Genomic DNA, 21,050 nt, shown 5'->3' with positions numbered 1-21,050 from the left:
CGATGATGTTTTGCTCTTTGTCGTAGCATGAGATTATGTAGCTTAATTAGAACATGTAGGATAGCCCCAAAAATTAGAAATGTCCTATACAAAGTAATAACAGAATATATGGTTTGCTTGACCCCTATTTATCTGCAGCTCTGTAATTAAGAATTAAGTGTATTTTTTTTCACTCCAATTTCCATCACAAATCACTATAATCGCGCCCATGTGATCTGTGCACAAATGTGATCTGTAATAGGCCAAAAAGCCTTAATGGTAAAGCAAAATCCATAAATCTGCAGTCTGTACATTATATGACCATTACATATTACGTATAAGCTCTGGCTTTATCCTTTCCCTACAAAGTAGAGGAAAACACATGAAATATTGTGTCACTGGATGATATTGCAGCATGTTGCCAAAAAGAAGGCAGAACAATCCCCCTGCTTTTTTGAAAATTAATTGCTTGCCCTTGGTAATAATTAGTAACAAAACCAGGAAAAAAGTTCTGTATGTGACGTCAAGGTAGGAAATTTACAGAACTACCAAAAATAAAATAAATACCTACTTTAAGTAGACTTGGAGTTACAGGCAAAATAATTAGCACCAGACCATGACCTGTAATTTATTTTTATAGGAGTGGAACAAAGCAATTGGTCACATCTATTTAGTTATTACTATCTAGAGACCAGATTGGCTTATCGTCCTGTCATTAAACCTGCCACTTTACATTTAACGGACTGTCAAAGATGTAGCCATTCCAGTTATAGTTCATAATTGTGAAATGGTCAATGTTGTCTTCCTGAAATTATTAAAAATATGGTCTGAGAAGCATAACTAACTTGATTCTTCTCTTTGTATGATTGAGTTACTATAAAATAATGTATGAAAATGTTTGTTAATATTACGATCTTGCTGATTATTTACAAAGCAGATCATACCAGTAGTATTGCCCCAGTATTTTTGGGGAATGTTATGTCTTGGATAGATGTACACTGTAAAGTGAAGACATTGGTAACCAGTTTGGATTAACTCAGTCTGAACCTTATTTGTGTCTGATTTCCACATTCACAGCCCTTTGGTCTCTGTTGAGTTTAAATGTTTCAATTACCTTTGCCCCTTCTCCCATGCTTATTAGTATAAACAAAATGATAATCGCTCCAAATGCATTGTAGTGCATCTAATATATTTAACACCTCTTCATGTTACATAAACAACCAAGCTTGAAACACAAAGTGAATGAATCTTACAATACACCAGGTGCAGTACAGTAGCAACAAGCAATCAGTGCAGCCCCAGGGAAATAAAAGTAGCATAACCTTAATGAAAAAACTAAACTTCTCTTCTGACTTTTTGTTTATAACCTGAATAAAATACAAAGAGAAGGCAAACACTGTGTAATGAGATTTATGTATAAATAGATGTTAAGAACAAAACAGTGGATGCACTTACAGCAGAATTACCAACTAATGTCTTCCGTTTTGCCCCTGAATATCTAGAGTTTGGAGTAACACATTTTTCAGAATTAAAACTCCTGGTGATACTGCAGCACAAACAGAATCAACAGTGTGCTGATCATTTAATGAGTATTTGCAACAGATAAATTGTGATGAATACCTTGCATATTTATAAATCTTTAACATTTCATTATGATGGTGCACAACGGAGCTGATGGTGGTCATCACCCAGATTTTCAGACATACTCAAAAATGAATATATATATATATATTAACCCGTGCATGATACTCATGCATTCTAGTCAAATCAAGCTACTTAAGGTGTTAAAAAGGTTCTTGTCATGCATTTGGGCCATAGCACAGGCCTCCTCAGGGGAAGAGCGTTACTTCCCGACGTAAGCGTCCTTTTTTAACGTGGTTTTGTCCACATGTCACCACCTCATTATTCTTCTCCATCACCTCATCCTTCATTTTCATCGCCATGTCTATCCAGACACAGGGATCTCTCTCAGCGGTCCTGAGTATCACACTCCTCTCGCTCTGTCACCCCCGGCAACCACCAACCACTCCCCACTGTCACCCCCGGCAACCACCAACCACTCCCAACTGTCACTTCTCCTTCAAGAAATATATATATATTTTTTTTAAATCTTTATAAACACTTTTAACAATTAACAAATTAAATTAACAAATTAAAAACATCTTCGTATACCAAATTTCAGCCCTTTCTGAATTTTTTTTCCCACACACACTAAGAATTTAGTAGGTCAGTGTATAACTCCGCCCAGCAGGTGGCGCTGCAGCTTGGTTTTATTTTTTCCACACACCGACAGACAGACTAACACACGCCACTAAGCATTTATATTATATATATATATATATATTAGTGTGTGTGTGTATATTAGAGATGCTCACTGATCTCCGTGTTCTGGTTTTGGATCTGGATCAACTTTGTGTTTTGGCAAAATCGCCCTCGTGTGTTTTGGTTTTGGATCTGTATTTTTTTGAACACTTGCTAAAATATGCTACAATCACATAATTTTGCTTTTTTTTTTTTTTTGTTGTTCCTACATTATTATTAACCTCAGTAACTAATTTCCTTTCCCTACTCCATGGCAGCCATTACACTGGGTTAATCCCTAATCAGCTAGTGTTGACAGGAAGAATTTTGTCCCACCTGGCTCCTATATAAGGTAGCTTCTCCTCTTCCTCTGTGTCTTTTCTTCCTGTCTCAGCAGTGTATAGGACAGGTAGTGTGGTGAGTGTTTGTTTTAATTTTTATTTTATTCGAGAGGGCTTACCTGGAGGTTTTTCTGGCTTTCCTCTGAGCTGGCTGTGTGGAGGACAGCACCAGCAGGGCAAGTGGCGGACAAGTCTGCCTCTTTGTTGGATACGATTGTTTTTTTCTTCCAGGAGCATGACCTCGGCGGTTGTAGCAAGAAGGGCGCTCTGGCTACGTCCGTGGGCAGCAGATCATCAATCTAAAAGCTGTCCAACACTTCCATATGAAGGCAGTTTCTTGTTTGGTGAAAAACTGGATAATCTAATGCAGAGACTTGCAAGTGGCAATGCCAATCGTCTACTACAGGACAGAAAGGTGAAACGTTTTCTCTTATTCTCCAAAACAACAGTTCAAGGAGGCCCGTGGCTATAGGCCAGGGAGACCATATTCTAGGCATCAGGATAATATGGCAAGACAGTCCTTTCGGCCGTCAGACCAAAAAGGGGGAAACAAGGCCAGCAAAGATCCCAATGACTATCTACAGATCCAGTCTCCACTAGCTCCAGTGGGCAGCAGGATATCATGCTATGCAAAAGTTTGGATTCAGACCACACAAGACGAGTGGGTCCAGGAGATATTTACCAAGGGCTATGCCATAGAATTCCATACCTACCCTGTAGGAAACAAGTTTATTCAGTCAAGAAGTCCTTCGTCCTTCCTAGAACAGCAGGCATTGCAGGAAAACCTAAGAGGCCTGGTGAAAACAAAAGCTATCGTGCCAGTACTGTCAAGTCGGGAAAACATGGGGTTCTATACCAGACTATTCCTCGTCCAGAAACCATCGGGTGCATTCAGGACAGTGCTAAATTTAAGGTCTCTCAACTGCTATGCACGAGCAAAACATTTTCCGGATGGAATCTGTCAACACAATTCTCAAGGCAGTGGAAATAGGAGATCTTCTGACGGCAATAGACTTAAATTATGCATATTTCCATATTCCATTTACACCATCACAAGCAGTTTCTTGGATTTTCTCCAAGAACATTCACCAAGGTCCTTATAGTTCTCATAGCGGCACTCAGGGAAAGAGGAGTGACTTTGTGGCCATATCTGGACGATATTCTAATTTCGGCAAAGTCAAAGCCTTGGAGGTTACAGCCCAAGTAATCCAGTTTCTATGACAGCCCGGTTAGTTGGTCAATGTATCAAAAAGCCATCTGACACCGTCACAACAGCTTGTGTTTCTAGGAGTGCAAATAAATACAAGAACAGACAGTCTGCCTCTCTCAAGAAAGGACGGACAAAATCCAGTCCTTAGCGCACCAAGTTCAAATTCAACCTTGTGTGTCAGCACGAACATGTCTGTGCCTTCTAGGAACGTTTTCCTCAACAGCAGGAATCCTCCCTTGGGCAAGATGGTATATGAGAGATCTTCAAGCAGACCTCTTTGCGCAATAGGATCGTACAGAGGGGTCTCTAGGCTCCAAAGTCAATCTCTCAAGACCGGCAAGACTGTCCTTACGTTGGTGGCAGCTCCCAGGCCTGCGAAAGCAAGGTGTGACTCTCTCGGAACCAGACTGGCGTGTCCTTGCCACAGATGCCAGTTCAGTAGACTGGGGTGCTCACATGCAAGCTATGGTCACACAGGGCACTTGGCGAGACGAAGAGAGATTTCTTCAAGTAAACATCTTGGAGATGAGAGCGGTCTGGCGTGCGAACCCAGTACTTCCAGCCCTACCTACGAACCAAGCATATATGAATGTTCTCAGACAACAGGACTGTGGTAGCCTTCATAAACAAGCAAGGTGGTACCAAGAGCAGGGCAATGTTGGCCGAAATAACTGCATTAATGGAATAGGCAGAGGCGAACCTGAAATCTCTCTCAGCCCTTCACGTAGCAGGCAAAGATAACGTAGTGGCAGACTACTTAAGCAGACACCAAGTCCACCCAGGTGAGGGGATAGGCACAAAGAAGTTTTTCAACTTCTGCAACGCAGATTTGGAACACCACAGATAGACCTGATGGCCACAGGAAGCAATGCCAAGGTACCCCTCTTCTACTTTTGTAAGAGAGACAACAGGGCCCTAGGGATAGATGCCCCGTCAATGAAGTGGAACTTCAAACTGGGGTATGTGTTTCCTCCCTTTCCATTCATCCCTCAGGTACTCGGGAAAATAAGGAAAGAGAAGGTGGAGGTGATAGCAGTCCTCCTGGCATAATCGAGGCATCCCTGGTTCGCTGTAGCACAGAGAATGTTGCTGGGACATCCATGGCCGTTACTGGTCAGGCCAGACCTCATACATCAGGGTCCAGTTTTACATCCAAATTCAAACTCCCTGAGTTTGATGACGTGGAAACGAAGAGGCAATTACTGAAATCCAAAGGGGTCTCAAATGAAGTAATAGACATTCTAATTCAGGCCAGGAAGAAGAATTCCTTTGATTTATTACAGAATTTGGAAAATGTATTTGTTGGGCAAGGGACATGGTGAAGGATTCCATGTCTGCCAGTGTGCCGGATGTGTTATATTTTCTCAAACATGGTTTTGTTAAAGGACTAGCACCCGCTACGTTAAAGGTGCAAGTATTTGCTCTTAGCATCCTTCTTGATATCAAGCTATCATCTCGAGGTCTCATCTTCCAGTTTTTTCAGGCACTGAAGAGCTTACTACCGAGGCTGAAACCATTCTTAGCCCCTTGGGACCTTAATATTGTGTTGGACGCCTTAACAGCTTATTCTTTTGAACCCTTGCAAGACATATATCTCAGGTGGCTGACTCTGAAGGTGCTCTTCTGGTGGCAATCACTTTGGCTCGTTAAATAGGGGACATACATGCGTTATGGTGTGAAGAACCCTTCCTGAATATCTATGAAGATAAAGTAATTTTGAGGACGAATCCGGAGTATCTACCCAACGTTGAATCTTCCTTACACATCAATCAAGAATTGATTCTGCCATCTCTCTAACCTCATCCCACTAATAGTGACGAAACACGTCTCCATACTCTAGATGTGATGAGAGCTATATCTGCTTACATTATCAAGACAAAAAATCTTATAAGGCAAAGCAACTATTTGGACTTCCTGAAGGTCCTCGTAAAGGACATGCCCCATCCAACCATACAAAGTGGCAAAGTGGATCAGAGAAGTGATTGCACATGCCTACAGGGGGAAAAGGGCGTGAAGTACCTAGGATACTGAAGGCGCATTCAACTAGGGCGGTAGACCTCCTGGGCACATAGAACCCATGCATCGGCAAACAACATCTGTAAGGCTGCCGGATGGTCGCCGATGCACACTTTCTCTAAGCATTATCTTCTTGATGTTTCAGTCTCTAAGGAAACACAGTTTGGGAGAAAGATTCTCCAGCAAGCGCTGTAAATAAATTTTCTGTTTGACCTTAAGGTGTTGGTTTTATTGCCCTCCCGATTATGGTACTGCTTTGGTATATCCCATTGTAAGGGCTGCCATGGAGTAGAGTAAGGAAAATTGAGAATTACACTTACTGTTAATTTCCTTTCCTTGAAATACTCCATATCATCCCTATATTTACCCACCCTTGTTCTGACAGTTATGTTATAGGATGGCTTGGGAAGTTATGAAAGACACTGAGGAAGAGGAGGAGCTACCTTATATAGGAGCCAGGTGGGACAAAATTCTTCCTGTCTACACTAGCTGATTAGGGATTAACCCATTGTAAGGGCTGTCCAGGAGTATTTCAAGGAAAGGAAATTAATGGTGAGTATAATTCTCAATTTTCCAGACATTTGCAGTCAAGCACATCTAGGAAACATTGCCACACAGCAGTGTCAGTAAAGAAAAGTGGTGCAAGATGGAGTTTTTCTTGGATCGTGAAATCCATTATGATTCATTTCATCGCTCCACCTGTTCCTTAGACTGTGGTAATTCTACAGCTAATACATGGACAGACTGAAGCGGGCGGTCATGTGCAAGGAGACCCTCAAAGGTGGGAAAGGGATCCCGGATATCCTCACCATGCTGCGAACCTTTTTTGTCTGCAACTGCATTCACAGAACTCTTATTGAAAAGAACACTTGCTCTGCTGGGAAGTCCATGTCTCGCTTTTTCCTCCTCTTTGGAGGACCCTTGGTTGGGACAAGTTGGACAGCTTCTTCCCTTGCAACTGCACTACACCTTGGTTTTACATGAATGTTGGACAATTTGTGACGGAGCACCATCTGGAGGGACTTAATACAGACTTGTGGAAGCCAAAAACTATCCACAAGCTCATCAGAGCTAAAGACATTATGGAGTCTGTTCCAGGGCTCCCCGCTGCAACAGCAAAACACGTGTGGGAGAATGTGGCCCTTAAGAGGCTGATGGACACAGACATTGCATGGATGGCTATCCAGTAGAGTCTGCCTCTCAGGACATTCATGCACTCCAGGAACCTGTGTCAATATATACACTGCCCCTTCTGCATCACCAGAAGGGAAACACCACAGCGTATTTTTTTGGACTGCCCCGGCACTGTTGGATGCCTTGGAACATGAACTTGAGGACAGTGTTCCCAGAAAATGCCTTTCATACCATTCAGTATTTTATGGATTATTTCCTGGGACCCCCATCATTGGGGCAATCCAGGAGGCCTGGCGCCTTATGAACTGCTTTAAGGATGCTATTTGGCTTGCCAGAAATCGCCTCATCTTGAAAAGGGAGTAGATGACCATCCAGGACTGTCGCAGGCTGATCCACAGCCTACTAAGAAACTATAACACCATTGACAGTCCTGAGGAAGATGATTGATTTTCTGCCTCCCTCTTCTTCTCCCCCTATGTGTCTTTTTATTAAATAAAACCTTGGGCTTGTGTCTCCCCCTCCCTTAACTCCTCCAACCCATTCCCAAATCACTGTTTGAAGTTTTGTTGAATGTCTTGCCTTAATTTATGCACCCTTCCCTATATTTGTGTCTGTCTCAATAAAGCTTTGGTCTTCTGTGTATTGCTGTAAATCCATTTTGATAACACAGTACAATGTGACTGCATATTTAGACCAAGACTGCCAGCTCTAGTATTGGTATTTTAGCAATGACAATTAGCAATGGAGCTCTCCTGAATGTCACTGTAGACTTTGAAGAACACTGCTACCCCTCCTCTTTCTATTCTACCTATGACGCTGCCCAACTGCTCTACAGATTACCAAGAACTGTACTACCCCTTCTGTGTCCCTCTGTGAAATGGCACTCAATCGCCGTGGAGGGCGGTACTTATAGAATTCAAAAATCTTGAGATCCAACGACGTAACAATGACGTTTTGCCTAGTTTTCAATTCAGAGGGCGCACAAAAGTACTGAGCTGGCGCGGCTCGTTACTCGGATCTGCGCATTTCGGACGTGTTCAGTTCTCGGGGAACCGAGCCTGAGCATCTCTGGTGTGTGATCATCATCATCATCATCATCAATCATCTATAGCGCCAGCAAATTCCGTAGCGCTTTACAATTGGGAACAAACATTAATAAGACAATACTGGGTAATACATACAGACAGAGGTAAGAGAACCCTGCTCGAAAGCTTGCAATCTAAAGGACAATGGGAGTTAGAAACACAAGGGCATGTGCTACATCATATTGCACAATGGACCAGCCAGACTGCAAAGGTAAAAGTACTGAGTGGGCTATGTGTGTTGCAATGTTGGTCAGAAGGTTGTTGTTTTGCGTTAGCAATGTAGAGGATGGTAATAGGGTAATCTAGGGAAATTAAGATGGTGGTTGTGGAATATCATAACCTTGTCTGAAGAGGTGGGTTTTCAGTGAACGCTTGAAGGTATGAAGACTAGAGGAAAGTCTTACTGTGCGTGGGAGGGAATTCCACAAAGTGGGTGCAGTCCGGAAAAAATCCTGTAACCGAGAATGGGAGGATGTGATGAGTGGAGAGACGTAGATCTTGTGCAGAATGGAGGTGTCGAGTAGGGAGATATTTTGAGACAAGTGAGGAAATGTATATCGGTGCAATTTTGTTGATGGCCTTGTATGTTAGTAGAAGAATTTTATATTGTATTCGTTGAAATACAGGCAGCCAATGTAGAGACTGACAGTGGCTCAGCAGAGGAATAACGGTTTGTAAGGAAAATCAATCTAGTCGCTGCGTGCAAAATAGATTGTAGGGGTTCAAGTCTCACTTTGGGAAGACCAGTAAGGAGGGAATTGCAATAGTCGATGCGGGAGATAATGAGTGCATGAACTAATGTTTTTGCAGTGTCTTGTGTCAGATATGTGCGTATTCTGGAAATGTTCTTTAGGTGTATGTAACATGATTTAGATATAGAGTTGATGTGGGGAATAAATGACATTTGTGAATCAAGGATTACACCTAGGCAACGAGCTTGCGGGGTGGAATTTATGGTCATGTTATCAACAGAAATAGAAATGTCAGGCAGGAAGCTTCTGTTTTTGGGAGGGAATATTATTTAGTTTTTGAAAGTTTGAGTTGGTGAGAAGACATCCAAGATGAAATGGCAGAAAGACAGTCAGTAACGCGAGACAACACAGATGGTGAAAGATCAGGAGAGGATAGATAAATTTGTGTATCATCCACATAGAGATGATACTGAAATCCAAAGGAGCTTATTAGTTTTCCAAGAGAAGTAGTGTAGATAGAGAATAGCAGAGGACCTAGGACTGAGCCTCGTGGAACTCCAACTGATAAAGGAAGCGGAGCAGAGGTAGATCCAGAGAAATTAACACTGAAAGAGTGATAAGATAGGATGAGAACCAGGATAGGACAGTGCCTTCAAGACCTAGGGATTGTAGCGTTTGTATGAGGAGAGAGTGGTCAACAGTGTCAAATGCAGCAGAAAGATCCATGAGAATTAGAAGAGAGTATTGGTTATTATTTTTTGCTGTGATCAAATCATTGACAACTTTGGTCAGCGCAGTCTCTGGAGTGTTGAGAGCGAAAGCATGACTGAAGAGGATCCAATAGGTTGTTTGCTGTAAGAAAGTGTGTGAGGCGGGTGTAGGCAATTCTCTAGAGAAGCTTGGAGGGGCATGGGAGATGGGGCAGTAATTTATGAGAGTAAGGGTCAGAATTCTGCTTTTTAAAAATGGGAGTAATCACTGCATGCTTGAATAGTGATGGAAAAATACCAGTAGAAAGAGATAGATTACAGATTTTAGTTAGAGGGGGAATGAGCACAGGAGACAGGGACATACCAATTTGTGAGGGAATGGGATCAAGAGGACAGGAGGTAGAGTAGGAAGATGAGAAGAGAGTAGAAACTTCCTCTTCATTTGTGGGATCAAATGAAGAGTGTCAGAGGGTGCTACAAAGGAATTGAGCAGATTGCTTGTCAAGGGAGATACCATTTCAAGCCTGATCTTATCAATTTTGTCCTTGAAATATGAAGCAAGATCCTGTGCACTGATGATAGTTGGAGGATTTGGGGCAGGAGGATTCAGAAGAGAGTTAAATGTGTTAAGCCTGAGCATAGATGAGAGATTGGAAGTAAGCTTGTTTAGCAGTGTCCAGAGAATTTCTGTAGGAGTGGTAGATATCAGTATACGTGATGAAATCATTAGAGGCACAAGATTTACACCAGTGACGTTCTGCTTTACGAGAGAGTTTTTGTAGAGTTCGTGTTACTGTTGTGTGCCACGGTTGGCAACGAATTCTACGCGAAGTATGTAGTGTCCCCCGCTCCATCAGAACTTCCCCCTAATCTGTCCTCTTTCAAACGAACATTAAAAACCCACCTTTTCCTTAAAGCCTTCCAGTCTCATGCCTAAACTCCCACCGGTCGGCTACCTCTCTTTCTCATCCCTTCTTCCCTTCTCCCCCTTCCTCAACTCCGTCTCCGTTTCTCCCGTCTCTCCGTCTCATCCATGTGTCTGTCTGTCTTCCCCTCCCTTTAGATTGTTCGCTCCTTTGAGCAGGGCTCTCCTACCTTCTGTTTCCATCACTTTTAACTGCGCTCTCCAGCTACTCAGCTCACCTCCTCTCAGTCCCTCTGCCCTCTGTCTCCTCTTGCTTCTCTCCGCTCCCCTCAGTGACTCTCAACCTGTCATCCGTGCCCACCCTCTTGGGCCATAGTTACCTGCCTATACTCACTTTTCCCCTCCCTCTCTGTCATGCTGTGCCTGAGCCCGCAGAGTTATAGTGCTTACTGTTACTTGTATTGTGCTGTTTCACCTTGTACTGTGCCATTGTTTGTCCTTGTACGGCGCTATGGATACTTTGTGGCGCCCTATAAATAAAAAGTTATAATAATAAGTGTCGCTGGAGCCACTTGATCCAGGGCAGTTGATAGGGTTTGATGTAAATGGGGTACTGCCCGATCAGGGGAGGAGAAAGTAGAAATTGGGGAGAGAAGGTGTTGGAGAGAGGTGGAAAACTGTTGAAAATCAATAGCGTGTGTATATCTGTGTGTGTGTATATCTGTGTGTGTGTATATCTGTGTGTGTGTATATCTGTGTGTGTGTGTATATATGTATATATATATATATATATAAATATGTGTGTGTTTGTGTGTATATCTGTGTGTGTCTATGCGTATGTGTGTGTTTGTGTGTATATCTGTGTGTGTGTATATCTGTTAGGTCCACTCACCACGCAGTATGTATGTATATATATATATATATATATATATATATATATATATATATATATATATATATATATATATATATATATATATATATATATATATATGTGTGTGTGTGTACTAAATTCAGTCGTCCATTTATTGAGCTGTTCCAAGTTTTTAACAGTAGTACCTATACATCTCTCCATACACTTTGCTAAATTTTTCAGTTGACATTCTTCAAAATGTATGTGGAAAACATGACATTATTGCTGAAGCATGTTAATGATGATGACAAGGAGGGAGTCCACAAACAAATTCAAGTTGACATATGGTCGACGTCAAGCATATAATCCTGGATTAAGTAGTACTCATAACCGTACAATTCAGGAGGGGTCCTTCCTTACACACTCTGTTCTTGTCTAATCTGGATTAACTGTACTATAGAGTACTGATATTTGCTATGTCTGTGCAAGGGAACATCAAAAGCAATTCATATTGTGGATATATTTTCTTTGGATGAAATGGAGGAAAAATTCCTCCCTATACAATTGGCTATTTTAGCAATGAAGTTTGCCTTGAAGACCGCACTCCGAGATGTTTCCTCCTGCTTTAGCTGTACGGATGATCCAGAATTTTGTTTTCCGGTATGGTAAGAGGTGTTTAGGTGCAAAATACTATGTTGTGTAATTAATATCAAAATTACTATGGCTGTAAATGCATGCTGCTTACTATCAACATGTGGAAATTCTTGATTTATGAAAATATTGCATTCAAGAGACATCATGTAGTAATAGAGATGTTATTTACAATACATATTGCAATTGCACTGCATTGACAAAAATTAGAGTACTTCATAACCAGTCTCCTTAAGTCTTTTGTAAGGTTAGTTTAAATGTTCTTCTCTAAATTGGGTCATTCGGAATATTAGTGTCTCTAGCATGATTTTTATTTATTTCTTAAAACAAATTTCCATCTTTATAAGAATTAATTGTTCTTATAGTATACATTTTAATGAATGTTTCTAATGCCCCATCAATGGATTAAACATTACCCCACTACATAAACAAGAATATCCACAACAAATAGAATCAACACATTGTTTTAACATATAGATGTTACCTATTCGTTAAATACTTTATTCCTACACTTTTTGTTAACAACTGGAAAGGTGTAGAAACTTTAGGAGTGTGAAGTACTTTTGATGGAATATTTTGTAATTTATTTTTGTTACCACAAAAAAAAACATTTTAGGTTAAATGCTTTCTTAAACACATTTTGCAACACACTGTGTTAAAAAATTTACCTAATCGTTAAAAATACCAAGTTAAGTCAATTTGTTATTGTATATTTTGCTAGCTTCTACTATAAAAACTTGCCACCTGCATTGGTCTTAAATTAGAAAGACTGAATGCAAACTAGATAAAGATATGTGTTACAAGCTACAACAAAAAAATCTGACAATAAAGCATGTGAAGGTTAAGAGGTCTGCATGCCCTGGAGCTACCTGTTGCCCACCACTGATCTCTTGCTATCATGCTTGATCTCTCGCTCGATCTCTCGAGATCTCTCTCTCTCGAAATCTCTCTCTCTCGAAATCTCTCATTCTTGTTACATTGGGATGTGTTTTGTATGTTTTGTAACTTTGCTAGAGGAAGTCTGTTTGCTTATAGCAGGAAATGCTAACTAAGTCTTTATGTGAAGTGAAAAATGGCTGTTTAGCCTGTATACCCAGCAGGAAGCCACTGCCTGGCTGTGGCTGCATTTCAGATAATGTAAGCATCAAGTTTTAGCACAACAAAGTAGTGTAAATATTGTTAGTTTTGTATTGCATGTAAATCCATGTTTAGCAAACATATTTTGTATCCTGATACTAAAACTAACTTACACCTCGGGGCTGGCTTATCCTGTGAGGCTGTGTCCAAACTGTATAAAGAGACCTTGTACACTGAAATGTATCATCATTGTTGTTCCATCTGACCTAATCTCTGGTACCATCAATCAGTGTGACTGCAAATAAACATCATTTGCTTCAAAGGCCTGCTTGAAAACGCTTTCCGTGCTGAAAATCCTGTGACCTACAGATTAGACTCAAAATCGAATCCGTTTCCGGCTGTCTGAGGTTTGGACCCAGCTTCCAAGCACCACTGCTCTGCCCGCTACCCAGCAGCTCTGGCCAGTGTGATAGGCCAGGGGGGATCCATCACAGCAACCCTGATCCATAGTAATCAGTCAGGGGTACCAGCCTGGTGTACCAGTGAAGGGGTACTCTAGCAGTGACAGTTACTTAGAAGGAACCCGGTACTGGATGCCGGTAAGGAGTACAGTGGTGGCAGCATTTGTAAGCCCCACCTACTTCGGTTCGAGGGCGCATTTGGGATAACGAAAGGGAACAATGGCAAAGTAAGCCCAGACAGTTCCCAGCAACAACAGACACGATGGCATAGGTGGTCCATCCTGATAGAGAGATGGATATATACATATCAGTGGTACAAGTATCCAAACATCCTGGCTAAAATTACATTTGCCCTATCAAAAGCCACAAGGTTGTAGGGTCTAGGTCAGGCCTGTCCAACCTGCGGCCCTCCAGATGTTGTGAAACTACAAGCCCCAGCATGCTTTGCCTGTAGACAACCAGTTGATAGCTGGAAGGGCATGCTGGGACTTGTAGTTTCACAACACCTGGAGGGCCGCAGGTTGGACAGGCATGGTCTAGGTGGATATATAATATAAATAAAAAAAAATATAGATCCTCTGCACTCACCATGCACAGACTGGGGTGCAAGAGGGGGTTGCCCATATTATATAGACAAAAAAACAGGGGTACTCTGCACTCTCCAAACACATAATGCTGTAATAAGCACTGTTCTATATTTAAAACAGGGAATGTTAGTTCCACATATTGCAATATACGTTAAGCTGACCAACTCACGCCAAAGTCTTCCCAATCTGGTCAGTCCTAACATAAAAAAAAAGCATAGCATTTGATCATTTTTTTATAATTTTTTATTTTCAGTGGTCAATCAAGAAAATACAGACAAACGATAACACTGTGTAGCATACACAGTAAAATCACAACAGTTATTGTGGTGTATCGCATATTGGGAAACCTTTAGACAAAAATGACCGGTTTTTGCATTTTTAAAGAGTAATATAAAATGGGTGTAGAAACAAAAGGGATTGCGGGGGAGGGGTGAGGGGGGTAGGACCACAAAGATAAGCACTGTAAGTATTTAGAGGATAACTAGGGTGTGTTGAGCCTATAGCAGAGGGGGAGATATGTGTCGGAAAGAGTTAGGGTCATCGCACATGGGTCAGGTCGGAGGACGCGGAGCGTTGAGGGGGGAACGTGTGTTCCACGGCTAGCCATTGAGCCCAGACTTGTCTGAAGACGTGGCCTCTATCATGGAGGTAGTACGTAATCTCCTCCATAGCGGCCACGTGCCAAATCTGCCTCTTGAGAGCCAAAAGGGATGGAGGTGAGGTATTTTTCCAATTAAGGGCTATGAGTGATTTGGCTGCTGTCAGGATGTGGGCAGTTAATTTTTTGGAGAATTTATCCAGGTCTTGGGGAGGGTAACATAAAAGAAATATCCAGGGATCTTTTGGGATGGGGGCTTCAAAAAGGGTATTTAGGAAACTATGGACTGAATCCCAGAAGGTGGTGATAATCGGGCAAGACCACCAAATATGAAACATCGTACCCCTTTGGCCACAGTCCCGCCAACAGCAGGGCGAGGAAGAGGGAAACATTGTATGGAGTCTTGTGGGAGTGTAATACCAACGGTAATAAATTTTGTAAGAGGTTTCCTTGAGTTTAGTTGATATAGAGCATTTAGCTATCTCCAGTCTCATGTCCTCCCAAGCCTCTTCATCCGGGGGAGGACCAAGGTCCTTTTCCCATGCTATGCTTTTTTATCTGGGCTTAAGGCTTACCTGCACACAGCTTTTAAAGGCAAGTCTTTCCCAAGCACTAGCAGCCATGGGAGACCTGGGACTCACCTGACACAAGTTGGAATTAATTAATGTAAAGAATGCGGTGCAAGAGTGATGGGACTTACATTGTATAGACAAAAACAGACAGACATAGATCCTCTGCAATCACCATGCACAGACTGGGGTGAAAGAGGGGGTTGCCCATATTATATAGACAAAACAACAGGGATACTCTGCACTCTCCAAACACTGATAGAGAGATGGATATATACATATCAGTGGTAAAAGTATCCAAACATCCTGGCTAAAATTAAATTTGCCCTATCAAAAGCCACAAGGTTGTAGGGTCTAGGTGGATATATAATATAAATAATAAAAAATATATATTTATATTATATTAGTGGAAATTTAGAAGTGAGCATATGGTAAGTGTAACTGGATAGCTGCCAGCCACCTAGACCCCACAACTTTATGGATTTTGATAGGATAATTTTAATTTTAGCCATGATTTTGGATGCTTTTTAACACTGAAAACACACAATGTCTTTGTGTTTTATTAAACGGTGTTAAAAAAAAAACAAAAAAAAAAACCTGAAAATAGGGCTCTTCCATATCTCGCATATAAACATAAGCATGGGAGACACACACACGCTTTTTTTTTTTGCAACGTGAGGACCCATGTCTGGAACATGGTGTATAGGGACACTCCTTTCCCAATGCCTTGCTGACAGAACAATCATAGGGGTATGTGTAGGAGTGGTTTGTCACCATAGTTACCACATGAGATTTGCAGTTTGACTTTGCATAAAGTACTGACATGGACTGCAAGATGCAGAAAGTTTCATGTATTTTGACTGTCTGAGGACATCCACATTTCTGCATACATAAATGAATAAATAATAACAATGGTAAGGAAAATTTTGTGTATCCTGGCCGTCTGAGGACATCCACATGCCAGCTTACACCTACAATTAGTCATGGAGGCTACAGTCCTATTCAAACACTTTGCATCATTTCAACAAGTTTGATCCCTCTTTAAAGCTGTTATATGGTTCTTTATGTAGAATTTCACCCCCGACCAGTTCCGATCTTTGAGTATGGATGGTTCAGCCATGAGGCACGCAACACAGTCTCATTTTCCAGGCACCCGGCATGTCTGTATAAACCTCATCAGGTGTTTCTCCACAGCCTGAACCTCCTCTCTGTCCCAAGATTTCCTCAGCACTTCTTTGCAACCTGAAAGGAAGTAGAGTGGTCCATTATGGCTTCGCAAAATACAGAGAAGGCAAAGTTCTTCTGCCTAACAGAACTGTGTGCTACACCTACCTGTGGAAGCCATGGCTGGGCACTGGTCCTGTGTTGCCAGGTCCATACACGCCTCTCTTCTGAAGTGGAAGTCTTGACTAAAGGCTTGGCCATTTGGCCCTTTGTCACGGCGGATTGCTCATCATCGGACATGTCGCTCTGTAGCTGGACCGGTTCTGAAAGAAGCATACATCAAACACCAGATTTTCCACTTACCGTCTGGATCAATGTGCATCTCGTCCAAATTCCTGACTTTGAATTCGGTCAGTCTGCCACTCTTGAGAGCCATTAACAGTTTGCTGATCTTGGCGAGTTGGAGGGTACCTTCTGGGAGGCAGTAACGCTGCCAGTGCACCCCGATATCGTGCCCAAGGAAGTCTGCCAACTGATCCAGTTCTGTGTCATTTAGGTTGAGGGCCTCCAAGAGAGTGGCAATGTGCTTTCGAAGCTTCGTGGAGGACAGTGTGTGGGGATGCTTGGCCCCACACTCCTAAGACAAACAGTTGTATGCAATCGGAGCCTCCTGAAGTGACAAGGCAGCTGATTTGGTGAACATGTAGACATTTTGGCTATCCACTCCACATGTGTCATGCTTTTATTTTTTTTTATTTATTTTTTTAGAAAAATAATTTTTATTAAGTTTTAACAAAACATAGGTAAAACATACTAAAAAATATACATGTGAAACCCAAGATGTTTACAAATATTGAAAATAACTCAAAGTAACAAAAGGAGAATATGTATGCTATCCTTAAGAAGTAAGAATGTTGCTTTTCTTATTTTTGTTGCTTGGGGGGAGGGGATTAGGGGAGGTAGGGAGGGAGAAAGAAAGGGTTTTGCTACTCATTGTTACATGATTCAGGTAATGAAGAAGAGAAAAAGTAACATGTATAGTTGTGAGAAGGTGGAACTAGGTTATATACATTTCTATGATTTAAGTGTATAAAACCTTCAAAGCCTATAGGGAACATGTGCGAAGACAACAGGGGGATGTCAAATGGTTGTTAATGGAGGTTCAGCATTGTAGTAATTCGTCCAAGAAGACCACGTGTTTTGGAAATTTACTGGTTTGTCTTTGAGGACAGCTGTGATGCTTTCCATTCTGTAAATTGACCAGACTTTGTTGATAGTGGCTGAGAGCGAGGAGGGCAAAGTATTTTTCCCAGAGAGTGGCAATTAAACAATTAGCTGTATTTAAAATATGATTGAGTTTTAGTGTGGGACGAGAGGTGTCTGGGAGCCGTCTCGTGAGAAGGGAGTATAAAGGAGAGTCGGGCGTTGTTAACCTGTGTAACAGAGTCAATAAGTTTATCAATTTGCTGCCAGTAAGGTTGTAGTTTAGGGCAATTCCACCAAACGTGCAACAGGATACCTCGCAAACCACAACCCCTCCATCATCGGTCACTGGAAGTAGCAAAGAGAGTGTGGAGACGAGAGGGGACCAAATACCACCTGTAGTAAATATTACAAGAATTTTCTTTTATTCTAACTGAAATTGATGTCTTGGCTATATTAACTGTTCCATTCTTTAGGAGTCAGGGTCTCCCCAGTGTCCCGCTCCCAGGCCAGCTCATGTGGGTCTTTGTCCGGCTGATCAAAGTTATTAATCAGTTGGTACAAGGTGGATATCAGATCTCTAGTAGTGGGAAATATGCGACACAGAGATTCCAAGGCTGAGCATTGATCCGAATGGAGAGGTGCTTTTAGAGATCGATAAGGTGTCTAAGCGGGAGATATTGGTAAAATATTTTGTGGGGCAAATCTAATCTTTTCTGTAAGTCTGAAAATGTGGGGAAACCCCTCGCTGGGAGCAGGTCCCAAACATAAAGCAGGTCCCAAACATAAAGCAGGTAGTGAGAAGTCCAGTGGTGAAATGTTTTATGATCCAAGCCTGGATCAAAATTTTTATTGTTCCAAAGTGGGATAAGGAGTGGATGCTCGGATCGCAATTTATAGAACCTGATCACTTGATCCCAAATCGAGACAGAGAAACAAGCAGAAGGAAGCTGTGCTAAACGCCTAGTTCTGTGTTGGGATGATATCCAGAGCAGGGAATATGGGGAGTATAAGTGTAATATATCTGCTTCAATTTGAGTCCACACTCTATAATGGGGAGGTAAGTGCCATAGAATACATTGGGACATATGTGTTGCTCGATAATACTTTATTATGCTTGGAAGACCCAGACCTCCAGTAGTTTGATGCAGTGAGAGAATTCGCATTTGCACTCTAGGTTTTCGTCCTGCCCATACAAATTTAGATATTTGTTGTAAATGTTTAAGAACATGAATTGGGACCATTTGCCACAAATAAAGTAAAATGAATGTTTTACCCAGATTAACAGAGACCATTCGTCCAATCCAGGTGATATGAAATTTATTCCATTGAATTAGGTCACATCTGATTGTATTAATAAGTCTGGGAAAATTGGCCGTGTATAGGAAGGAATAACTCTTGGTTAAGTAAATTCCCAAATACTTAATCTTATTATGTTGCCATCGAAAATTATAATTGGTTTTTAGCGTGTGGTATCTCCCCCACCCACTAAGTTTAGAGTCAAGGTGACATTACTTTACAACTTACAGTTGCAGGACATCAGATGAAAGCTGCAGACGAGGTCTGGACTTGATGGATAATCTAGATGTTTAGACAATGTCAATGGCTATTCTTGTTGCAGATGGAGCGGTGCAGCTCAGGTATCACGTTACGCTGAGGAAGCAGATTCAACTCTGTTCAGTACCACCCTGTGAGTCTTCAAAGTTTAGAACCTAGAATTAGAAATGCCACTCAGCCACTATATGGTGGTAGAGCTGTTAAATCACCGTATGACAATAGGAATAGCAAGCAGATGTAAACCCACAGGAAGATGAACACAAACCTGCAGCCTGTGAGCTCAATTAAGCGAGGTCTCACAGCAGGAGAGCTTTCTCATCTCGGGGGGGGGGGGAGGCGAACAGGATGACAGGCTCACAGCTATCGTTGCTGCCAAAAGAAGCTGAGTTAGGCAAGCGGGCAGAGATATCAGGGCTCGCGGGGACATCTGGGAAGGTGCCTGGCTGAGTGAAGCCGGAGGTGAAGCGGGTGATGGCGGCCGCGACTTCCGGTATTGCTGGCATTTGATATCTGGTGAGTCACTGTTATTGTCAGTGTCAGGGGCATACTCCTCTCCACTGCTCTCTGGGCAAGAATCGTAGCGATTGGTGGGCTCTGTCATTCCTCAGTGTCCCCCCCTTTGCCTTCAGCAGCAGACGGCTTCAACGGTGTCTAAGCGCGCTTGGTGTAGAAAGCGCGGGAAGGATGCAGTCACTTCCGATTCCTGCTCTGCAGTTGGACGGAATACTGGCCTATAATGGTGGAATGCGCACACACACTTTCTCCCCTCCCCATCGGACACACACACACTTTTGTTACAACAAATGTGACTTGGGACATACCAGATTTTCATGCTGAGCATATCAACAAGGTCCTCTGGATTGATTAGCCTTGAGAAGCTTTGTGGGGACCTCAAATTTTGTCCCCACTATGACTCTGGTCCCCACAGTGTTGGTGTGTAAACAGGTCAATGTCCCCACAAGCATATGTATACATACACACACACATACACACACACATATATACTGAAATCTGGCTCAATCACTAAAATAACTGTATGCTGAGGACAGTGTAATGAAGAAATACATAGTAGAACTCCTGCTTAGGTAGGAAGTTCCCCTTAGCAGAAAGTAAAAAAGTTTTGCCAGAACATCCATTTCAGGTGAATTGACTTTTATTTTACAGTGTGCCTGTATTACTAAGTTATATAAGCAGTACCCATTTTTCTGGTAACCAAGATACACTGAGGCCTATGTAACAAACAAAGGAAAAAAACACCTCATTGCACTGGAGTCAAATTTGATTGGAACAATTGATCACGAGTGGTAAGTTATACTGAGCAGTGGTGTATACTGTTGTACTTCAGCATATGTCTAACTATAACTCTATTAAGATCTCTCTCTCTTTCACTCTAGCCATTTATGTATATTGTGACATGGGCACGCTTCAGGTGATGCACACACAAACACCTTCTTGCTTTTACTTTGCTTTTTATTGTCAGGATGGCAAAGTAACTCATAACATAAAGTTGCACTCGCTTTTCTTGTGACCCTAATGCTAAAGTAACAGAGACCAGCTACCTAGACAGCAACCACTGTCTGGCATCGGTCATACTGCATAAAAGAAAGACAGATTTAAAAAGTTTACCCTCCTCCCACAGCCTTAACTTGCTGGAAAGATGAAACTCCAGCCTTGCCTTTAAAAAGGAGTCCTCTGCAGGTGCTCTGTTTGTAGACACACCCTGTCAGCTGGATGCTAGCTGTGGAATAAGATGCTTTTAAACCACTTAAAAATATGTAAGTTAAATGAGACTCTTTACTATTACGTTGTCACACATATGTCCTCCACCTGTATCTAACTTTGCACTAGTGTAAAAATGTGTAGCTCTATTTGCAGCCTTTCACTGCATATCGAACTCCTCTTTTAGAATCCTGTGGCAAACACCTCCCTTTGACACAATAAATATAGTATAGCAGTTTTGACAGCTGATTTAGTAAAAAAAAAATGTCATGAAATGG

The 21,050-nt window shown here is 41.9% G+C and overlaps 1 protein-coding gene across 7 annotated transcripts in view; it reads left to right on the top strand.

Annotated features, from left to right (window-relative positions):
- The window catches only part of TIAM2 (TIAM Rac1 associated GEF 2), a 324,497-nt gene that overhangs the window by 274,434 nt on the left and 29,013 nt on the right, over nucleotides 1-21,050 (top strand). The window contains exon 1 of one of the 7 annotated variants that reach the window (XM_075203394.1): nucleotides 11,679-11,846. The exons of 5 other annotated variants lie outside the window; for them this stretch is intronic. In XM_075203394.1, coding sequence (XP_075059495.1) covers nucleotides 11,724-11,846 — 123 coding nt within the window. In that variant the 5' untranslated portion in view covers nucleotides 11,679-11,723. Of the gene's footprint in view, nucleotides 1-11,678; nucleotides 11,847-20,809; nucleotides 20,829-21,050 lie in introns of those variants that run through there. One more of the 7 variants, XM_075203397.1, reaches the window with a different exon arrangement.

The sequence above is a fragment of the Mixophyes fleayi genome, chromosome 3 (assembly GCF_038048845.1).
Source record: "Mixophyes fleayi isolate aMixFle1 chromosome 3, aMixFle1.hap1, whole genome shotgun sequence".
Classification (NCBI taxonomy): domain Eukaryota; kingdom Metazoa; phylum Chordata; class Amphibia; order Anura; family Limnodynastidae; genus Mixophyes; species Mixophyes fleayi.
The sequence above is the reverse complement of the archived record's forward strand: the minus strand, read 5'-3'. Positions and strand labels throughout refer to the sequence as shown.